Raw genomic sequence first — 19,449 nt, 5'->3', positions numbered from 1 at the left:
AGAAATGGTTGAGCCTGAATGTGCACCCAGCAGTCCACAAGAGGTATGCTTGTATTCAATACTTGACACAGTACTGATACTGTGTGTTTCATAGTTTTGAAGTAGGTTAATAAATGGAGTTAGCAGATATTTAGTTGTATTCTAGTTTCAGTCAGAATAGCTAGACATTTAGAAGTGATGTGTCTTGAACGCTAATCATCATGGATCACAGGCAACACATTAGAAGCTCAGTTTTGATTTTAATTTTGGCAGAATTCCACTGAATTATTGGACATTTACGATGTCCCCACAATGCACTTTAATACTGTATTATCCAATTTTAGTGTGAAGTCCAAGTAAAAGAATCACAGATGAAGTCCCCATAAGGGCCCACATCAAGTGTGTGAAGTGTCCCCAGTAAGCATGTTTGCACTAGTGTGTGGGAACACAAGAAATGCTGATACAGAATTTGATGAATTTTGAAGATATTTGTTTCCATTTTGAATATTTGTGTTTTTGATTGAAGCCTTTATCAAAGTATAAGTTTGTTGAAATGTTTGATTTTGACATCTTTGCAGATATGTTCAAGTAAGGAGGGTGTGCAGCCAGCAGAAGTTTCCCATGCTGCTTCAACCCCAGAAGTAGAAATGGTTGAGCCTGAATGTGCACTCAGCAGTCCAAAAGAGGTATGCTTGTATTCAGTACTTGACACAGTACTGATACTGTGTGTTTCATAGCAGATATTTAGTTGTATTCTAGTTTCAGTCAGAATAGCTAGACATTTAGAGGTGATGTGTCTTGAACGCTAATCATCATGGATCACAGGCAACACATTAGAAGCTCAGTTTTGAGTTTAATTTTGGCAGAATTCCACTGAATTATTGGACATTTACGATGTCCCCACAATGCACTTTAATACTGTATAATCCAATTTTAGTGTGAAGTCCAAGTAAAAGAATCACAGATGAAGTCCCCATAAGGGCCCACATCAAGTGTGTGAAGTGTCCCCAGTAAGCATGTTTGCACTAGTGTGTGGGAACACAAGATATGCTGATACAGAATTTGATGAATTTTGAAGATATTTGTTTCCATTTTGAATATTTGTGTTTTTGATTGGAGCCTTTATCAAAGTATAAGTTTGTTGAACTGTTTGATTTTGACATCTTTGCAGATATGTCCAAGTAAGGAGGGTGTGCAGCCAGCAGAAGTGTCCCATGCTGCTTCAACCCCAGAAGTAGAAATGGTTGAGCCTCATTGTGCACTCATCAGTCCAAAAGAGGTATGCTTGTAAACAGCACTTGACACAGTACTGATACTGTGTGTTTCATAGTTTTGAAGTAGGTTAATAAATGGAGTTAGCAGATATTTAGTTGTATTCTAGTTTCAGTCAGAATAGCCAGACATTTAGAGGCGATGTATCTTGAACGCTAATCATCATGGATCACTGGCAACACATTAGAAGCTCAGTTTGGATTTTAATTTTGGCAGAATTCCACTGAATTATTGGACATTTACGATGTCCCCACAATGCACTTTAATACTGTATTATCCAATTTTAGTGTGAAGTCCAAGTAAAAGAATCACAGATGAAGTCCCCATAAGGGCCCACATCAAGTGTGTGAAGTGTCCCCAGTAAGCATGTTTGCAGCAGTGTGTGGGAACACAAGATACGCTGATACAGAATTTGATGAATCTTGAGGATATTTGTTTCCGTTTTGAATATTTTTGTTTTTGATTAAATCCTTTATCAAAGTATCATTTTGTTGAAATGTTTGATTTTGACATTTTTGCAGATATGTCCAAGTAAGGAGGTTGTGCAGCCTTCAGAAATATCCTATGCTGCTTCAACCTCAGAAGTAGAAATAGTTGAGCGTGCATGTGCACCCAGCAGTCCACAAGAGGTATTATTCTATTCAGTACTTGACACAGTACTACAGTGTTTCATTTGAAGTAGGTTAATAAATGGAGTTAGCATATATTTAGTTGTAATCTATTTTCAGTCAGAATAGCCAGCAGTGCTTGGGGAATCTTCTGGCTTCTTTTCCATTACACCTTCTTCTAGAGGTAGGTTCTTAGGACCAGGCACCTAGTTTTGTCCTCCCTCCTCTCTTAAATCTATAGCTACATTGGGGGATGGCCTATCTGGCATGTGCTTAAAATGTTGACCTGAATCCCTGTGAGACTGAATAGAATAGTTTTAGTTATGATTTTATATATAGGACAACTAGTAGAGAACACTGTTTCATCTAGTGAAGATGAGGAAATCATTCCAAAACAAAAGAAATCCAGGTCACAATCTACAGATTGTGGAGAGGCCATTGACCAAGTCTGTTCTGTTAAGGCCACTTGAAAAGGTTAATTATTTAAGTATTAAATTCATAAAACTCAGCTCAACACTTACAAAAGTGTGTGCTTTTACCACAAATGATCTCAGAAGTTGACAGAGGAGACATTGTGATCCTGAGTAAGAAGGATTTACTTGCTGTGTAAAATAAATGTTTGTTATTTAAAAGAATCCATCATAACATATTTGTACTTGGACTTGTTCATAGCCTTGATTGATTCATTTTTCTTTTCATTTGTAACAGGTAAGGTTAGAAGAACACCATGGCAGCAATCAGAGGTTGAAGCTGATGCAGTTCATGCACTCTTGCATTGTGCCTGCCAAGACAGATTGTGAAGGGTGCCTAAGGTCTGATCCAGAGGCTCTCAAGAACCGAACCTGGCAGAATGTGACATTTTATGTTCACAACAGCCTACAAAAAAAAGTGTTGTCTAAATATTAAATATATAGACTGGATGTGTAGGTTTGTTTCAAAAAACAATTTTGCACAATTTGGGTCAGGTCTACTGTTATTGTAGCAATTTCATTAGCAGTGGCTCGATTAAAATGTTCAGTGAGCAATTCGGTTTGATTTCTTGGTTATTGAAAACATTTAATTTAAGAGGAGAAATTTGTAAATATGAAGGTAACTTCAATGTTATGCTTTCTAAAATAACACATGCACACAACTGTCTACACATCCAATTAATGAAATGACCCACCCTACACAAACCTACTGTGCATGTTTAGGTCACATGTTTTCACCTATTGTTGTTTAAAATGTTTTGAAACCTTTTAAAGCATAAGTAAGTGGTCAGTGCAATAATCTGAGCACTAATACTTATTAGGTCCCCAGAAGTCAAATTAAGAATTGTGTGAACTATGCAAATTATATGTAAAATAGGTTCCCGATTATGCAAATTCAGTGTTTTCCGGATGTCCCCAGAAAACATGTTTAGAACATCTGTCATCACAAAAGTTTAGAATTGTGAGTATTCGAAGGCGTGTATGAGCTCTCTGTGTAAAGGCAAATTTACCTGATTTTTTTCAGACCTCCAGCTCTTTTAGAAAGGGTAGTCCCCACAAGTCATGGTTAAAAAGTTCGTCCCCTAAAAGCATGAAAACCCGTGTGTGTGTGTGTGTGTGTGTGTGTGTGTGTGTGTGTGTGTGTGTGTGTGTGTAAGTGTGTGTAAGTGTGTGTAAGTGTGTGTAAGTGTGTGTAAGTGTGTAAAGCGTTTTGAGTACCATCTAGGTGGAAAAGCACTATATAAGTGCAGACCATTTACCATGATATTTTCTTTATTTGATAGAGACAGAGAGTAAAAAAAAAATTAAAATGGGAAACAAACCATGATGTCATGGTTTGGTATGTGTCTAATCATTCAGCCACCAGATACCCACAAATGTGTGTTACAATGCATGAGATTGAGATTAAGAGGGAACTAAAGAACCTGTCCTCTCACAGATTTACACAGATTGTTGCATTTGTTTAATGGAATAAGAAGCAGTTTTATTAATTTGTGGTGAAAATAAAAACATGACTTGAGATGCTTCATGCTTCTATAAAGTGAACAGGCTTTCCTACATTTTCTCTGTCACTCAGCAGAAAGACAAATACTCATGTATTCAGTCTTTGTTGTAGAAGTATTTTTCCTGCAGTGAGTCAACAACACATTCATGCAGTGCTGTTTGTTTTGAGAGAGTTAGATGAGGTTGAAGTGGAGATTGATGCAATATATTACTACACTGATTGTGTATGTAGTGTATTTTGATAAGCCTTTGTTTAAAGCACACACATTGAAAAAAAAAAAAAAAAAAAGTAGAGCCTCTCAGTATGTAGAGCAGTGGACACAATGTAAACCATCATGTTAGTGAGTGTAACATCTGAAAACACACAGAAAGCACAACAGATAACTGTTATCACCATCTCAAGAACAAAAAGGAAAAGGATCAGCAGACAGTGTGAACTCTCTGATGTCTAACACACTAACCATTAATGTTTATTTGGGATGTGTGTTGCTTGTGATTTGAGCTGTTCCACAGTGATGGTAGAGATCACAGTGCTGGTCTTCTGTGGAAAGACTGTGTCAAAAACAACATTTGTTAGGACTGCTGACTATTGGAGCAAATTCACTAAAGAATACATCCACACATTTGCAACTTTTCAGTTTTTGGAACCCTTTTTTTGTATTGTATATGATTTTTAGTGTTAAAAAATATTCTGACAGGACATAAAATGAGAAATAGATATGGGCAATAACCTGCAACATAATTCACTAAAGCTGGATGTTAGGTGAAAATGTTGCATACTATGCTTCATGGCTTCTCAACCTCTAAATCACCAAGAGCACAAAGGTGATTTGTTCAGATATACGTATTTGCACAGCCAGTAGCAAGGTGCTCCTAAACCTTTTTTGCGATTCATTATATTGCTAAAGCAGCTGTCAGACAGTAATGGTAAAAGAGTTGCACTTATATTGCGCTTTTCTAGTTTCCTTAACAGCTGGTTTCTCATTCTTGTTCCATCCATTCAACAACAGGAGTCAACAACAAGCACAAACTGAATAAGAAAACAAAATATCTGTTGATGTTTAACTTTCCACCATTATGTTGATGTTTCTGTCCCTTAATCCTAGAACATCTGAGGTGGTGGACCAGTGATGGGGACAGTTTACTACCGCCCCCTTCATCTGGCCTTAAGATCCCTGCTTCCCCCACAGTTTCTCTCTCCTACTGAGCCAGAGCCAGAAACTCCCCTGCTCTGCCTCCTCAGCTTATAGTGGCTCTCCTCAGATTTGTGCCTCTGATGACTTAAGACTCTCAATGGTAATGGGTGGAAACTCCAACCTCTACAAGGAATGCGAGTGTCCTCCACTAGATGTGGAAAAAAAAGGATACTTATGCATAGTGAAGTGAACGATTATGAAATGTCAGATTTACCCTGTTCAACATCAGAAAGATCGGATCCTACTTTTTGGACTATACAACACAACTCATTGTGCAGGCTCTGGTCATATGTCGGCTCAATACTGCAATGTCATACTGACGGGGTTACCAGGATGAGACATCAAACCCCTCCAGATGATCCAAAGTTCAGCAGTATGTCTCAGTTTTGATCAGCCTAAAAGGACACGTTACACCACTTTTCAAATCTCTGCACTGGCTTCCTGAAGCTGTCCGCATCAGATTCAAAGCCCTGAACTTTGCCTACAAAGTGGTGAACTTAACAGCATCAGCTTACCTGAACTCCCTGATCCAAGTCTACAATCCCTTGTAGACAGACACTTGTCTTGTGTTCACCTCACTTCAGAAAGAAAAAAGCTCCCTGGCAAAGCTTTTCAGCTCAGTGGTTCCATGATGGTGGAACGAACTGCCCTCTTCTGCACACTCAGCTGCCTCTCAACTTTAAAAAACTTGCTGAAAATGGAACTCTTCTAAATCTTTCTATCCACTTAAATCTGTCTCTGCACTTCGTCCTTACCGTCCTGTCAATTACTGTTATTAGTTTCACCGCTTCTCAGCCTCCCTCAGTCATCAAGTCCTTACCTCCCGTCACATGGCGATTGCCATATTGGCTTCTGCCATTTTGTATTTCCCAGTCTTCAACTCCCAGAGATCCCCGTATCCCCACGTTTGGTTCCTGTATCATTCTACCATCATTCTTGTTACAATAATCTTCTTTAATTTACTTGTATCTGGCATTATAATTGGGTCCACTAAAACCAAAATTATATGTTAATTGTGTGATTTTTTTTTTTTACACAATTATTTTTGAAAAATGTATATTTTCTGAACGTGCAATTTTTTTTTTTAATGAATATGCATTTCTCATACTGAGATTACCAGCGGAAGACAAATGTGACCTCTCACCTCTGACCTCCAGATCAACAGCAGAGAAAACATCCAGTCCTGTGTTTCTCTTTACTCCACAAAGATACGACCCAGAATCCTTTTGGGTCAAACTGGTAATGGTCACTGTGAATTTTCTTGACTCCTTGTCTCAGTCAGACTGAACTGTGTGTTTTGTCTGTTGTTAGAGGTGATTAGTGCCTGCTGCAGACATGAGGACGGCTGGTTTCCTCTGCAGATGTACTTCAAGTTGTTCTGGTCCTGAGACTCATAAGGACAACTGATGGACACTGAACCTCCCTCATAACTTTGGACATTGTTGGAATTGTCACAATATGTGCCTGTCAGAGTGTGTAAACATTAATTCAATATCAAATTAACAGTAAAAAAACTGATATTTTACATTGACAAATATAGTAAAAAAAAAAAAAAAAAGAAAATGGCTCAGTAAATGCAGGCATTATAAACACAGTTTGATTCCTTTAACTCACTCAAAAAAGGTTGGACCAGCGCCAAAGTAAGACAATGTTGATAACAAGTTGGTAACAAGGGATGGTGATGATTGGAAATAAAAGGAGCATCCACTAAAGGCACAGCCTTTTCAAGCAAAGATGGTCAGAGCTCATCACTTTGCACTTTGTGAGAGAATTGTGAAATAGTTGAAAAACAGTATTTGTTAGCGCTGGTTTTGCAGAAATGCCGCTGAGTTCTCTGAGCATGTTGTTATGTCAGATGAACCAAATGACAGTAAAAACATCCTCTGTGGTCACATGAGACCACATTTCAGTTTATTTTTGGTTAAAATAGACATTAGGTTTTTCGCGCTAGAGACCATTCAGACTGGCGTCAAAAGGTGAAAAAAACTCATGTGCGATTGTATGAGGATATGTGTGAAGGTAATATCAGCAATTATGAGAATATTGGGATTTTAGAAAGACATATGCTGCCATCAAGGCAAGTCAGTTTATTTACCTGTGACTATATTTAGTCTGACTTCAGGGTAAATATTTTTTCCACACCTTGTTAAAAATGACACATAAGAATAGTGTTAAAATTTATAGGATACTGACGTGACAAATCGATATAAATTATTTCTAATTACCTTTCTCCACCTTCAGTTTGACTTCAGCAGGGTAGTGATCCTTTAGGATTCCACTCTTTGTCACCCCACACCAGTATTTCCCAGCATAGTTTTGATTAAGATTAGAGATGGTGGCTGTGAAAACCTGTTTGTGTCATCACTGATGGAGTATCTGTTCTTATGTGCTGCTGTCGTTGTGATCAGAACATCATCATTACTGCTGCAGTTGTTTCTGCACAAGTACTTCTCATTAGACTCGTATCCTTTGGCATAAGAGCAGGAAACTTTACACATGGATAATCTCTGAAAACAATGAGAAATAGATTAAAACTGATGTTTGTTTATTTTAGGTTTATGAAGACACAAACACTATATGTATTTTTTTTCAACCTCAGTGTACTATTATTTTATAGTACACAATGCTTGTGGTTGCATAAATAAAAATAAAGATCTTTGTTTAATTCAAATAACTTACTGAAGAGGATGAACAGCAGAATTCGAAGGTACCACATCTTAATGCTTTTGTGAGAAAAGAGAAACTACAAAACGGATTATATAACATTAAATAACATAGAAATGTTCCACCCACAACTTGTGTCAGTGTGCAAGGTAAATCCTGAACTCTGTCATTAGTACACTTTGATCATCAGAGTTGATCGAACTCTACTAGTTATACATCTGTTCTAACAAACTCACTTCCTGATTTCTGATCATTATGTGTAGAATAGAGAAATTATAATAGTAATTCATATTCTCATATCAGTTAAACTGACTGAGGTGGTACAAAGAAAAGAAACTCACCTTCATGTGAATTCACTTAGACTATAGTTAATAAATATAATATTTATCACTGCAGGATGTGAAAGATGATCAGCTCCGTCAGCTTTTAGTTGGTATATTGTTAAAGTAGTTTAGTCATCAAGTGTTCACATTTCTACCACCAAGGGGAGCTCCAACCTAATGTCTTTACACTATGTATGTATACATTAGTAAGTAATTCATATGTTTATTTCAATGACACAAGCAGCTATTTATGCTGACAGCAAAAAATACTCACATCCTGTGAGGTGGGATACAGAATAAATAAAATTCTATTGTGTACTCAGCTTCCAATAACTTTTTTATTTGTCTGTTTGTTATTAAAAAGCCACACAGGAGATGGTGTGTTTCTGGTTTAACCTCCATACAACTTAAATATTCCACATTAAAATTGTAAAATTACAATGAAACACAGTAACGTCAATGTCAGTTTGCTGATTAAAGTTTAAATGAAAAACATAGATATACATTTAATTATTGATCTGTCAGATTTGTATTAGTCAGGGCCGAAACATCCGTGCAGATGTTATTTTAGTCACTTAATCATCTAGTTTGAGACTAAAATCAGCCTCTCTGATAATTCAGTTATTCTATAATAAAATAGATTTTCATAGAAATTTTCATGAAAATTATGATGAAATGATTTTAAAGTAAATACAAAATTAAAGAAAATATGTGTCATTGAACAAACAGCTAACAGAAGATTGCCAGATAGCTTAAAAAGAGCAATACAATTATAAAAGTGCAGAAAAACACAGCAAATTAGCAAAGGAACACCAAAAGTAAGCAATAAACATTTTGAACGTGTTGTTAGAGGTGATTAGTGCCTGCTGCAGACATGAGGACAGCTGGTTTCCTCTGCAGATGTACTTTGTGTTGTTCTGGTCCTGAGACTCATAAGGACAACTGATGGACACTGAACCTCCCTCATAACTTTGGACATTGGTGGAACTGTGGCAGCAGGTGTTTTCTGACATACAAAATGAATAATCACAGATTCTTACAGACATGGAGTACTGTATAGAAAGATTCAGGAAATATTTTGAAACTTAATATCTGAGCAACACATTTTTAATAATGAATGTATTTTAACAAATGATGTAATTGTGGAATCTTTGTCAGTTTTTTATTATTCATTTTTTTCTGCTTTAAACTGTGACCTTTCTGTCACCGTTTCGGCCTGGCACCGGTCAGCTGTGGATTTTCTCCAGTTCTCCCTCTGGTCTCTGCCCACCAGCCACTTCTCTCCCTGTGCTCCCAGTAACTGATTGCACATTGGCTCCACCTGTGTCTCCCTCTCCCTATATAAACTATCCTCAGTCAGATTGTTGTTGTTTCCCAACCTGGTGGTGGGCAAATTGTGTCGAAAAAGGTTCAAAGCTTTAAGGCCTCAGTGACGGTGGCATCTGGTGGACAACTGAAGCCATAGCATCCTCTAAAGGGCATGACTGAAGCTCTGGCATTGTTTCAATCCCTGAACTAATAAAAGTTCAGAAAAGACTGTGTGGTTATTCAAGTGTTTTGTTCATTCATACCAAATAATGATTATATAGTCATTACAATAAAATATGCAGATGCTCTCTCCCATACTCTAAAACACATTCCAGATTAACCCAAAGAATTAACCCAAATTATAATATGGGTTAAGTGTTAGTTAAGGGTTTATTAGGGTTTATTATCCCTAACAGGATTAGAGATCCTTCCTACTTTGCAAATGATCACAATGTTTGAATTCAGTGTTTTTACGTAAAACCTTTAAAGATAATGGTTTGTCATTTGAGGACTTGGTTAATTTGGAATGATTATTTACAAGAGCAGACAAGTTAGTTGTCTTCACAGGTTTTTATTGAGAAATATAATTTTGTCTACTGTCGCAGGCTTCAGTCGGCTAATGCCTGGCACGCAAGTGTCGCAGTGTCTATGTTATGAGATCAAAATGATCCCAAACTTTAGAACGTCACTAATTGGTCGTACTCGCCATACGTACTTAGAAGAGCAGCGTCTCTACTTCCTGAGGAAGCTGAAGAAAGCCCATCTGCCGCCCCCCATCCTAACTACATTTTACAGGGGGACCATTGAGAGCATCCTGAGCGGCTGCATCGCTGCCTGGTTCGGGAACTGCACCGTTTCGGATCGCAAGGCCCTACAGCGGATAGTGAGGACAGCTGAGAAGATCATTGGAGTCTCTCTCCACTCCATCACGGACATTTACACAACACGCTGCATCCGCAATGCTACCTGCATTGTGGATGACCCCACCCACCCCTCACACCCAATCTTCACACTTCTGCCATCAGGGAAGAGGTTCCGGAGCATTCGGGCCCTCACAACCAGACTTTTGAACAGCTTCTTCCCTCAAGCCATCAGGCTCCTCAACACACACACAAAAAAACTGAACTGAGCACACACATACACACACACACACTTGATTTGACATGTTCAACTTGCTGTTCTTGCACATAATTTCCACCATCGTTTTTATAGTACCTCAGATATAAATTGTACGTCTTCAGACGTCTGTCTGCACTTTTTCTTTGTGTTCTTGCACTGTTTACACTAGGTTGCACAGGATGCACTTTATGTGGCTAGGACTACTTAGCAGTCCTCAGCCCCATGTTCTGTCTTGTTAATGTCTTACGTGGCACCATGGTTCTGGAGAAATGTTGTCTCATTTCACTATGTACTGCTTCAGCTATATGTGGTTGGAATGACAATAAAGCTTGTTGACTTGACTTGACTTGACTTGAAAACTTGCCAAAATACTCTGACTCTCCAAATCTCTGTCTCCTCACAACCACATTTGAAGGATAATGATGAATCTTATATAGCTGGTATAGCACCAAACCACTCAAATCTGTAAAACCGGTCACTGGCTCAGAATGCATTGAAATGCAATGAGCCAATGACACACACTGAAAGACTCTGAGCCAATAAGAAGCTTAGAAACATTTTCAAGGAACGAAGCGCAAAACGAAACAGCAATGACGTTCGAAGCTTCGAACGTGACTCTGGTGTTTCAATACAAGCTCCGATACAGCCTCTGTATCATTTGCCCATCACTACAACATGCTCCCAACCTGCTATTGCTGAAAACAGAACTCTTCCGCATCTTTCGTTGCACTAAACAAAAAAAAACAAAACAGTTTTGGATAAAACTGTAAGTCGCTTTGAATGAAAGCGTCTGCTAAATGACTAAATGTAAATGTAAAGTAAATGCTATCAGCTCTGCTCCTGCTACCAGTGGTTTTCTGTTGTACTTTGGTTTCTTGTTTTGTTACTTTGTTCCCCGCCTCACAGGTAGTTTTATGTTGTTACTTTGTCTTCGTGTAACTAGTTCCCTGTTTTGTGTAGTTTACTGTAAATAAATCCTGTTTCAGTTCATACCCGCCTGGTCCCTTTTCCCCTTAAACTGTGACCTCTCACCTCTGACCTCCAGATCAACAGCAGAGAAAACATCCAGCCCTGTGTTTCTCTTTACTCCACAAAGGTACGACCCAGAATCCTTTTGGGTCAAACTGGTAATGGTCACTGTGAATTTTGACTCCTTGTCATCAGTCAGACTGAACTGTGTGTTTTGTCTGTTGTTAGAGGTGATTAGTGCCTGCTGCAGACATGAGGACGGCTGGTTTCCTCTGCAGATGTACTTCATGTTGTTCTGGTCCTGAGACTCATATGGACAACTGATGGACACTGAACCTCCCTCATAACTTTGGACTTTGCTGGAATTGTCACAACATGTGTCTGTCAGAGTGTGTAAATAAGGCAACATTAATTCAATATCCAATATCAAATTAACAATAAAAAAACTGATATTTTACATTGACAAATATAGTAAAAAAAAACACCATCAGTACTGCATCAAAAATGCTATAAAACTTAAATCTGTGATTTGTCAGTTTGCTTGAAGATTTTCTTATTTGACAAAATATAAATTATTTCTAATTACCTTTCTCCACCTTCAGTTCGACTTCAGCAGGGTAGTAATCCTTTAGGATTCCACTCCTCGTCACCCCACACCAGTATTTTCCAGCATCGTTTTGATTAAGATTAGAGATGGTGGCTGTGAAAACCTGTTTGTTTGTGTCATCACTGATGGAGTATCTGTTCTTGTGTGCTTCTGTTGTTGTGATCAAAACATCATCACTGCTGCAGTAATTTCTGCACAAGTACTTCTCATAAGACTCGTATCCCTCGTCATAAGAGCAGGAAACTTTAGCTTCTGTCTCTTCATATCCAAACACATGGATAATCTCTGCTGCACCGGTCACACAACAGAGATAAACTACAACAAGAAAACAACATGAAATTGTAAAAGGGTTTTAGGCTTTAAATTAATTAAGCTTGTTTACAGTTGTCATTGAACATGCTGTATATATATGTACATATGTGTATATGCATACTGTATATATATATATATATATATATATATATATATATATATATATATATATATATATATATATATATATGCACTGCTCAATAAAATTAAAGGAATACTTTTTAATCAATCAGAGTTTAGCATCAAGTTGTCACCGTTTCGACCTGGCACCCAGCCAGCCTTGGATTTTCCCCTCTCCCTCTGGACTCTGAGGTGAAACTCACCTCATTCCTTTCACCCCTGTCAGATCGTCGTCGTTTACCTGCCTGCTACAACCTGCCTTCTCTCAACCTGCCTGCTCTCAGGCCTGCTCCTGCTCGTCTACCTCAGCCCTGTTTGCTTCCCCCCTGGATCCTCTGAACTTTGGACACTGTTACCTGTTTTCAGTGAGTTGTTTTCTTGCCATTGAGCAGCGGTTTTCTTTTGTACTTTGGTTTCTTGGTTGTTACTTTGTTCCCCGCTTCATTGGTAGTTTTATGTTGTCACTTTGTCTTCATGTTTCCTGCCTCCTTTTGTAGTGTCTGTTGACACCCCCCTTAGTTCCCTGTTTTTGTAGATTTCTCTAATAGATCCTGTTTGAGTTCATACCTGCCTCGTCCCCCTTCCCTTTAATTGTGACACAAGTCAGTTAAAGGGGGGGTTGTTGATCAGTATCAGCTGCTTTGATGTTAATGAAATAAACAACAGGGGCAACATATTTTCTGTTGTGCATTTGGATAGGATCAGTGTCACCACTGTAGCACGAGGTGATACCTGGACCCTACCGAGGTTGCACAGGCAGTCCAACTCCTCCAGGATGGCTCATCATTATGTGCCATTGCCAGAAGGTTTGCTGTGGCTCCGAGCACCATCTAACCAATCAGCAGAAGTGCTAGAGTCCTATAAAATTAGCTCCAGCAGGCCACTGGTGTGAATGTCTCTGACCAAACAATCAGAAACAAACTTCATGAGTGTGACTTGGAGGCCCGAAGTCCTCTAGTTGGCCCTGTGTCCACTGACTGGCACTGTGGAGCTTGATAGGCATTTGCCAAAGAACACCAGAATTGGCAGGTTTGGATGAAATCCTTGGACCTATTGTCAGACCCTACGCTTTTGTGGTGGGTCCTGGGTTTCTCCTAGTTCACAACAAGGCCTGTCCTCATGTGGCGAGAGTACAGGCACTTCCTGGAGGGTGAAGAATAATATTGACTGGCCCCCATGCTCAACTAAACCACCTAAATCCAACAGAACTTGGACACTATATATTTTTTGCACCTCAAACTGTCCAGGAGCTCAATGATGCCCTGGTCCAGATCTGAGAGATAAAGGCCTAGAACACCATTTATCATCTCATTAGGAGAATACCCTGATGTTGTCAGGCATACAACCACGTTGTGGCCATACAATCTACTGAGTACCGTTCTGAGTTGCTGCAATAAAATTTTAACAAAATGGACTAACCTGGCACATCATGTTTTGACTTTCACTTTCAGGTTGTTTTTGCATTCATCCCTCTGTATGTTGTTAATTTTCATTTTCATCAAATAATGTTGCATCCTTTCATTATATAATAATAATACCCAGTCCATATCAGTATAAATATCCAGCATGATTTTTCCTCATTGAGATCTGATGTGTTTTTGAACAGTGTATTATTTGTATTTGCATATAAAAACCTGATAGATTTACTAGTTTTGCTAAAGAACTTACTGAAAATGATGAACAGCAGGATCTGAAGGCACCACATCTTCATTTGTTCGCGAGGAAAGAGGAATTACAAATGAAATGATCCTTTTGTAGAAGTTATTCTAACAGAAAAATGTTCCACCCACAACACGAGTCAGCGTGTTATGGAAACACTGACCCATCTCACTTCTGCAATCACGGAAATATTATGTACGTATCTAAACTGACAAATTCATTTCCTGAAAATGAATTTAAAAGTGAAAAAGTATGAGGGCTATGTCTCTTAAAGTGAACAAACTCAAGCTCATTTGAATCCAGTTAGACTATTATAGTATATATAGTTTATGAATTTAATCTATACATCACTACAGGACATGAAAGACTAACCTTCTTTAGTTTAGTTGCTATATTGTCAAAGTAATTCAGTCATAGGTACTACAGTGATGCAGTGGTTAGTACTGTCATCTCACAGCAACAAACATGTTTTATTTTACTAATTTGAGCTGTCACCAGTCTGGAACAATGTGTTGAGTGTAGTGGACCAAAATTAGAAGATTAGAAGTGAGGTAAAGAACACAGAGACAGTTCACAAGGGAACTGGGTAACACATTCATAACAGAACAAAAAACATCTCCTTCTCTTTTGAAACTTAGAAAAAAGGTTTTAATGAAATCGATGGCAGCAACACAAGTCCCAACAACAGGGTGTGACAGGGCTATGTTTACCAATGTGCAACACCTGAACTCTTTTGCTATGAAGCCGTGCTACTGTCATAGATGCCATACGGGCTTCAGCATTGTCCTGCTGAAATATGTAAGGCCTTCCCTGGAAAACATGTCATGTGGATGGGAGCATATGTTGCTATTGTAGCCTTAGTGTCCCCCTAAACCCCCTCATTATTAAAATCAGCAGAAGCCAAAATATCCAGTTCAAGTTACAAGCAAATTTTACTAATTTCTAAAAGTAACTTTAAAGGAAACCACCTGTCCTGTTAACCTGAATAGAATAGATAATAGAAAACACTCACGAGGGACAGCACAGTATGAAACCAGAAGCAGGGTAAACCAAACCCACCACAAAGAAGCCACTCCCCCAATCTATAGGTGCCCACACCTCAGCCTCACTCCACTACTGCTCCAGGTGCTACACCAAACATTTCTGTCCTAAGTACACCCACTGGCCAACAGGAAATCCTACAGGAGACAGAGGGACCAATTGTGGTAATTTAAATAAAACAAGATAAAAAGAAACCAGAAAAATTGCACATGTTCAGAATCACAAATTTGTCAAATACCAGGCTGTCAAGACCACACAAATAGAACTTGCACTAGCACATGACAATGAGGTCAACTACGCCTCATGTGAGGCCTCTTATTACCTAATCTGTGTCAATTAAGCTAATACTTCAGAACCATTGTCCGCTGAGTTGGGAGTAATACTCACAGCTTTAGGGGCAGAGTACCTGCCTTTGAATATTCCCCTGCACTAGGTTGGAATAAATGGGGCACGGGTGGTGGGGAGAATTTGTGTGCTGTACCTACATTTCTGCGTCTTGTTATTCTTATGGGTTGCCCACTAGCTTGAGTGCTCACTGGTTCCTCCATTGTTGCTGGGTATTGGCTGACTTGTAGAAGGAAATATGAATGTACAGCTTAACTAGGCCAAAGGGGACTTTGCGATAACGTACCTGTCTCATAGGATAGCAGGCTGTCCGGGTTTATGCTTGTGAACCAATACAATTGGTGCCGTTTCCTTTTGCTCACTGTCTAGAATATACTCTGGAAGTCCCTAGTCCACTGTCATTCCAATATTTTGTTGTTCAGCAAAGCGCTGTTCAGCTCTGAGTTTTTGCTTTGCTCTCCATTCACCTTTCAGAGAGACAATGGTGTAAACTAAACTTTATACAACGTAGGGTCCCAAAAATCTTGAATTTTCCAGTGCCCTCTCTTGCTCCTATCCTTCCAAGGATGGGCCCATGTCTTTGACCTTACTATTATGCATCTCAGTCTTGTAATCTACAGCTCTTTGAAGTTGTTGTCGTGTTCTCTAGTAGACCACTGTTATTCTCTCCTCGTGATTTGCTATCCAATCAGGTAATGCTCCTTGTTCTGGTTCCACGAGTCACAGCATGATGTCCAAAAGTAGATGTGAACATTGTTGGCATTAAACAAGCACTAAACAAGGCCCAATTACAGGGTCAGCAGCCTGAAGGGCTGCTACAGTCTCTTTGGAACACACTCCTGATCCGTTTTTCGCAAGCCTCGGCTAGCATATGCAATTGGTCTAACTGCCACATACACATAACCCTTCCATTATCTTCCTGAGACAGGACAGATAGTAGCTAGCATTTTTTTTATAGTATAACAGGCTTGAGAGGTTTGTATAAGCCAAAGCAAGGGCTGTAGTAAACTTTTGAAAGGCACCTTCGCAATCCTCTTTCCAATGATCCTTTAGCATCAAGGTTTAATTTGAATTATGGTGCAACAATGAGGCTAAACTACATAGCACGACCATAATTTTTGCGAAGCCTGAAACAAAGCGTTGATAATCGTTTGCAAAGCCTAAAGATACTTTGAGTTCTTTGATGCTGCTGGGCACCTTCCAATTTTATCAGGGTCTGTGGAAACTCTGTGAGATGACACCACATGACAGATATTTAACTTCCTTCTGGAACAGGCAGCATTTGTTCAATTTCACCCTCAGGTTCTCACTCTGGAGAAGCTGCAATACCATATCCAGCCTTTGTGAGTGCTGTTCAAAAGAGGATGAACAGACTCATCCAGAAACATAAGACTGTTACAAAGACCAAATGGAATGCCACTAAATAAAAAAAATACCAAAGGGGGTCTTTTACCAACCAAAACAGTACAAAATGCATATGGACTACAACTTTCTCTGGTCACTTGTGCCATCCAACAATTGTTGAATGTGCTTTTTCTCTTCTTATATTGAGAGGGTGGAATGTCAGTGGGGGCTTTCTCAGTGGGATCTCATCTGATAAAGGAATATGATGTTCTATAAATTCAGCTGGGTAGTAATCCTTTCTACAGTATATCTCTTCACCCCACACCAGTATGTCCCAGCATTCTTATGATGAAGATTGGAGTCACTGTTAAGACTCTTTCAATTTGCACAAATATAAAGGAACTTCCTCCAGAAAGAAACAGGTTGTGAAGGCTCAGCATCTTGAGTACTTAAAAAAAGGGCTGATGTTTTGTTAATTTATGCTACTCTGCGAATGTGTACACTCAGTATGTGTGAACAAACTTTACAGATAATAAAATCACTCAGTTCCTCATTCTCATTATCCTGTTGATTCATCTACTTTTATAAACCTCATAATAATATGTAATTAATATTACAAAAACCGCCAAGGACGACCTGGCTGGTTGCTCTGTGCACTCTGGCTGCAGTTCCTGAAAACAGTACAGTACAAATGTACAGTTTGTTTACATTCACATGTATGTACATTGCCTGTGTGTATGTGTATATGTTTCTGTTTGTGTGCATACATTTGTACTGTATGTAAAACATACCTTGCACTTTGTGACATTTGTATTTATAAATTACAACCAGGACAAATATCAGTATGAACATCAGTGCAGCCGGTACAATGAAAACCACAGGGTTAAAGACCACCACATCTGTAAAAAAGAAAAATGTCAAAATATCCTTCCTGATAACTCACAGTAGCAGCATGTTCCTCATTTATCTGATGACATTTGTTCTATTATTCACACACAGTAGCAGAAGTAACACCACATATGAGAAATGTAGCATCACTGAATGAATTAATGTGTTTTAATACAGCTGCTAGTTTATCACATATACACACAGGATCAGTTTTGTTACTCAGCTGGATGATATGATCATTTACACTCATTTCCTGGACTACTTCCTGAATACATACTGGATCCTCACACTGTGACCATACCCACTACGTGCATTGTTTGTAGGTCAGCTGGTCATACTGCTCCCTCATATAATCAGCTGCATTGTAACTGTGTTGCTCTTTTACCTAGTGACAGTTGAATCTTGGTGTAGTTTCCAAAAGTCCACTGTGAGTCTGAGCCACACCAGTATGTCCCAGCATCACCTGCTTTCAGCTCTGTGATGGTCACCGAGAAAGAACTGGAAGAAACATCATCTAGCAGAGTGAACCTGACGTCAGTGTGTCCTGAGCTGTTTTGACTGGTCACCATGTCTGTACAGTTCCTGTGGTGGTCTCCCTTACAGAGGAACTTCCTGTTTGTCCCATGTTGTGGTGGATAGGGACACTGCATAGTTAGTGGACGTCCCACAGTGCCGCCCAGTTTGTTGGACTTCACACAGCACCACTCTGTGAGACAGAAGAGGCTTTGAGCAAAATGACCTAATAACACATCAGCTTTCAAAGTTTAGTGATGAACAAACAAAAACTCCATTTACTTTATGTACATTTCTATTGATGTGAAACAACAGTGACTCAACTCAGTGTGTGATGAGGTAGATCTGTGACCTCTCACCTCTGACCTCCAGATCTACAGCAGAGAAAACATCCAGTCCTGTGTTTCTCTTCACTCCACAAAGGTACGACCCAGAATCCTTTTGGGTCAAACTGGTAATGGTCACTGTGAATTTTCTTGACTCCTTGTCATCAGTCAGACTGAACTGTGTGTTTTGTTTGTTAGAGGTGATTAGTGCCTGCTGCAGACATGAGGACGGCTGGTTTCCTCTGCAGATGTACTTCATGTTGTTCTGGTCCTGAGACTCATATGGACAACTGATGGACACTGAACCTCCCTCATAACTTTGGACTTTGATGGAACTTCTGCAGCAGGTGTTTTCTGATATAATAATAATAAATCACTTAGGAGACATCAACTTACAGATACAGCACCTGCACTGAGCAAAATTATATAGAAATTTATTAACACTGATAGAAATGTATTTATGTTATTTTTAATCTTTACTTTAAATGTTTGATTTATTTTGACAACTTATACAAATGTAAAATCTTTGTCATCTTTTAGTCCTTTTTTCTGCTTTAAACTCTGACCTCTCACCTCGGACCTCCAGATCAACAGCAGAGAAAACATCCAGTCCTGTGTTTCTCTTCACTCCACAAAGGTACGACTCAGAATCCTTTTGGGTCAAACTGGTAATGGTCACTGTGAATTTTCTTGACATCTTGTCATCAGTCAGACTGAACTGTGTGTTTTGTGTGTTGTTAGAGGTCATTAGTGCCTGCTGCAGACATGAGGACGGCTGGTTTCCTCTGCAGATGTACTTCAGGTTGTTCTGGTCCTGATACTCATATGGACAACTGATGGACACTGAACCTCCCTCATAACTTTCAAATTAGTACACCAGGTC

General features: G+C 39.0%; 1 protein-coding gene across 1 annotated transcript in view; it reads right to left on the bottom strand.

Moving 5' to 3' along the window:
- LOC113161859 (polymeric immunoglobulin receptor-like) overlaps positions 1–14,180 on the bottom strand; it is a 37,626-nt gene extending 23,446 nt beyond the window's left edge. Inside the window, 3 exon segments of the mRNA XM_026359673.1 lie at positions 11,475–11,792; positions 11,998–12,333; positions 14,119–14,180. Coding sequence (XP_026215458.1) covers positions 11,475–11,792; positions 11,998–12,333; positions 14,119–14,161 — 697 coding nt within the window. The 5' untranslated portion in view covers positions 14,162–14,180.
- Between the last annotated feature and the right edge of the window lie 5,269 nt (positions 14,181–19,449).

The sequence above is a fragment of the Anabas testudineus genome, chromosome 1 (genome assembly GCF_900324465.2).
Source record: "Anabas testudineus chromosome 1, fAnaTes1.2, whole genome shotgun sequence".
Classification (NCBI taxonomy): domain Eukaryota; kingdom Metazoa; phylum Chordata; class Actinopteri; order Anabantiformes; family Anabantidae; genus Anabas; species Anabas testudineus.
Note: the sequence above shows the minus strand (reverse complement) of the source record. Positions and strands in the feature narration are given on the sequence as shown.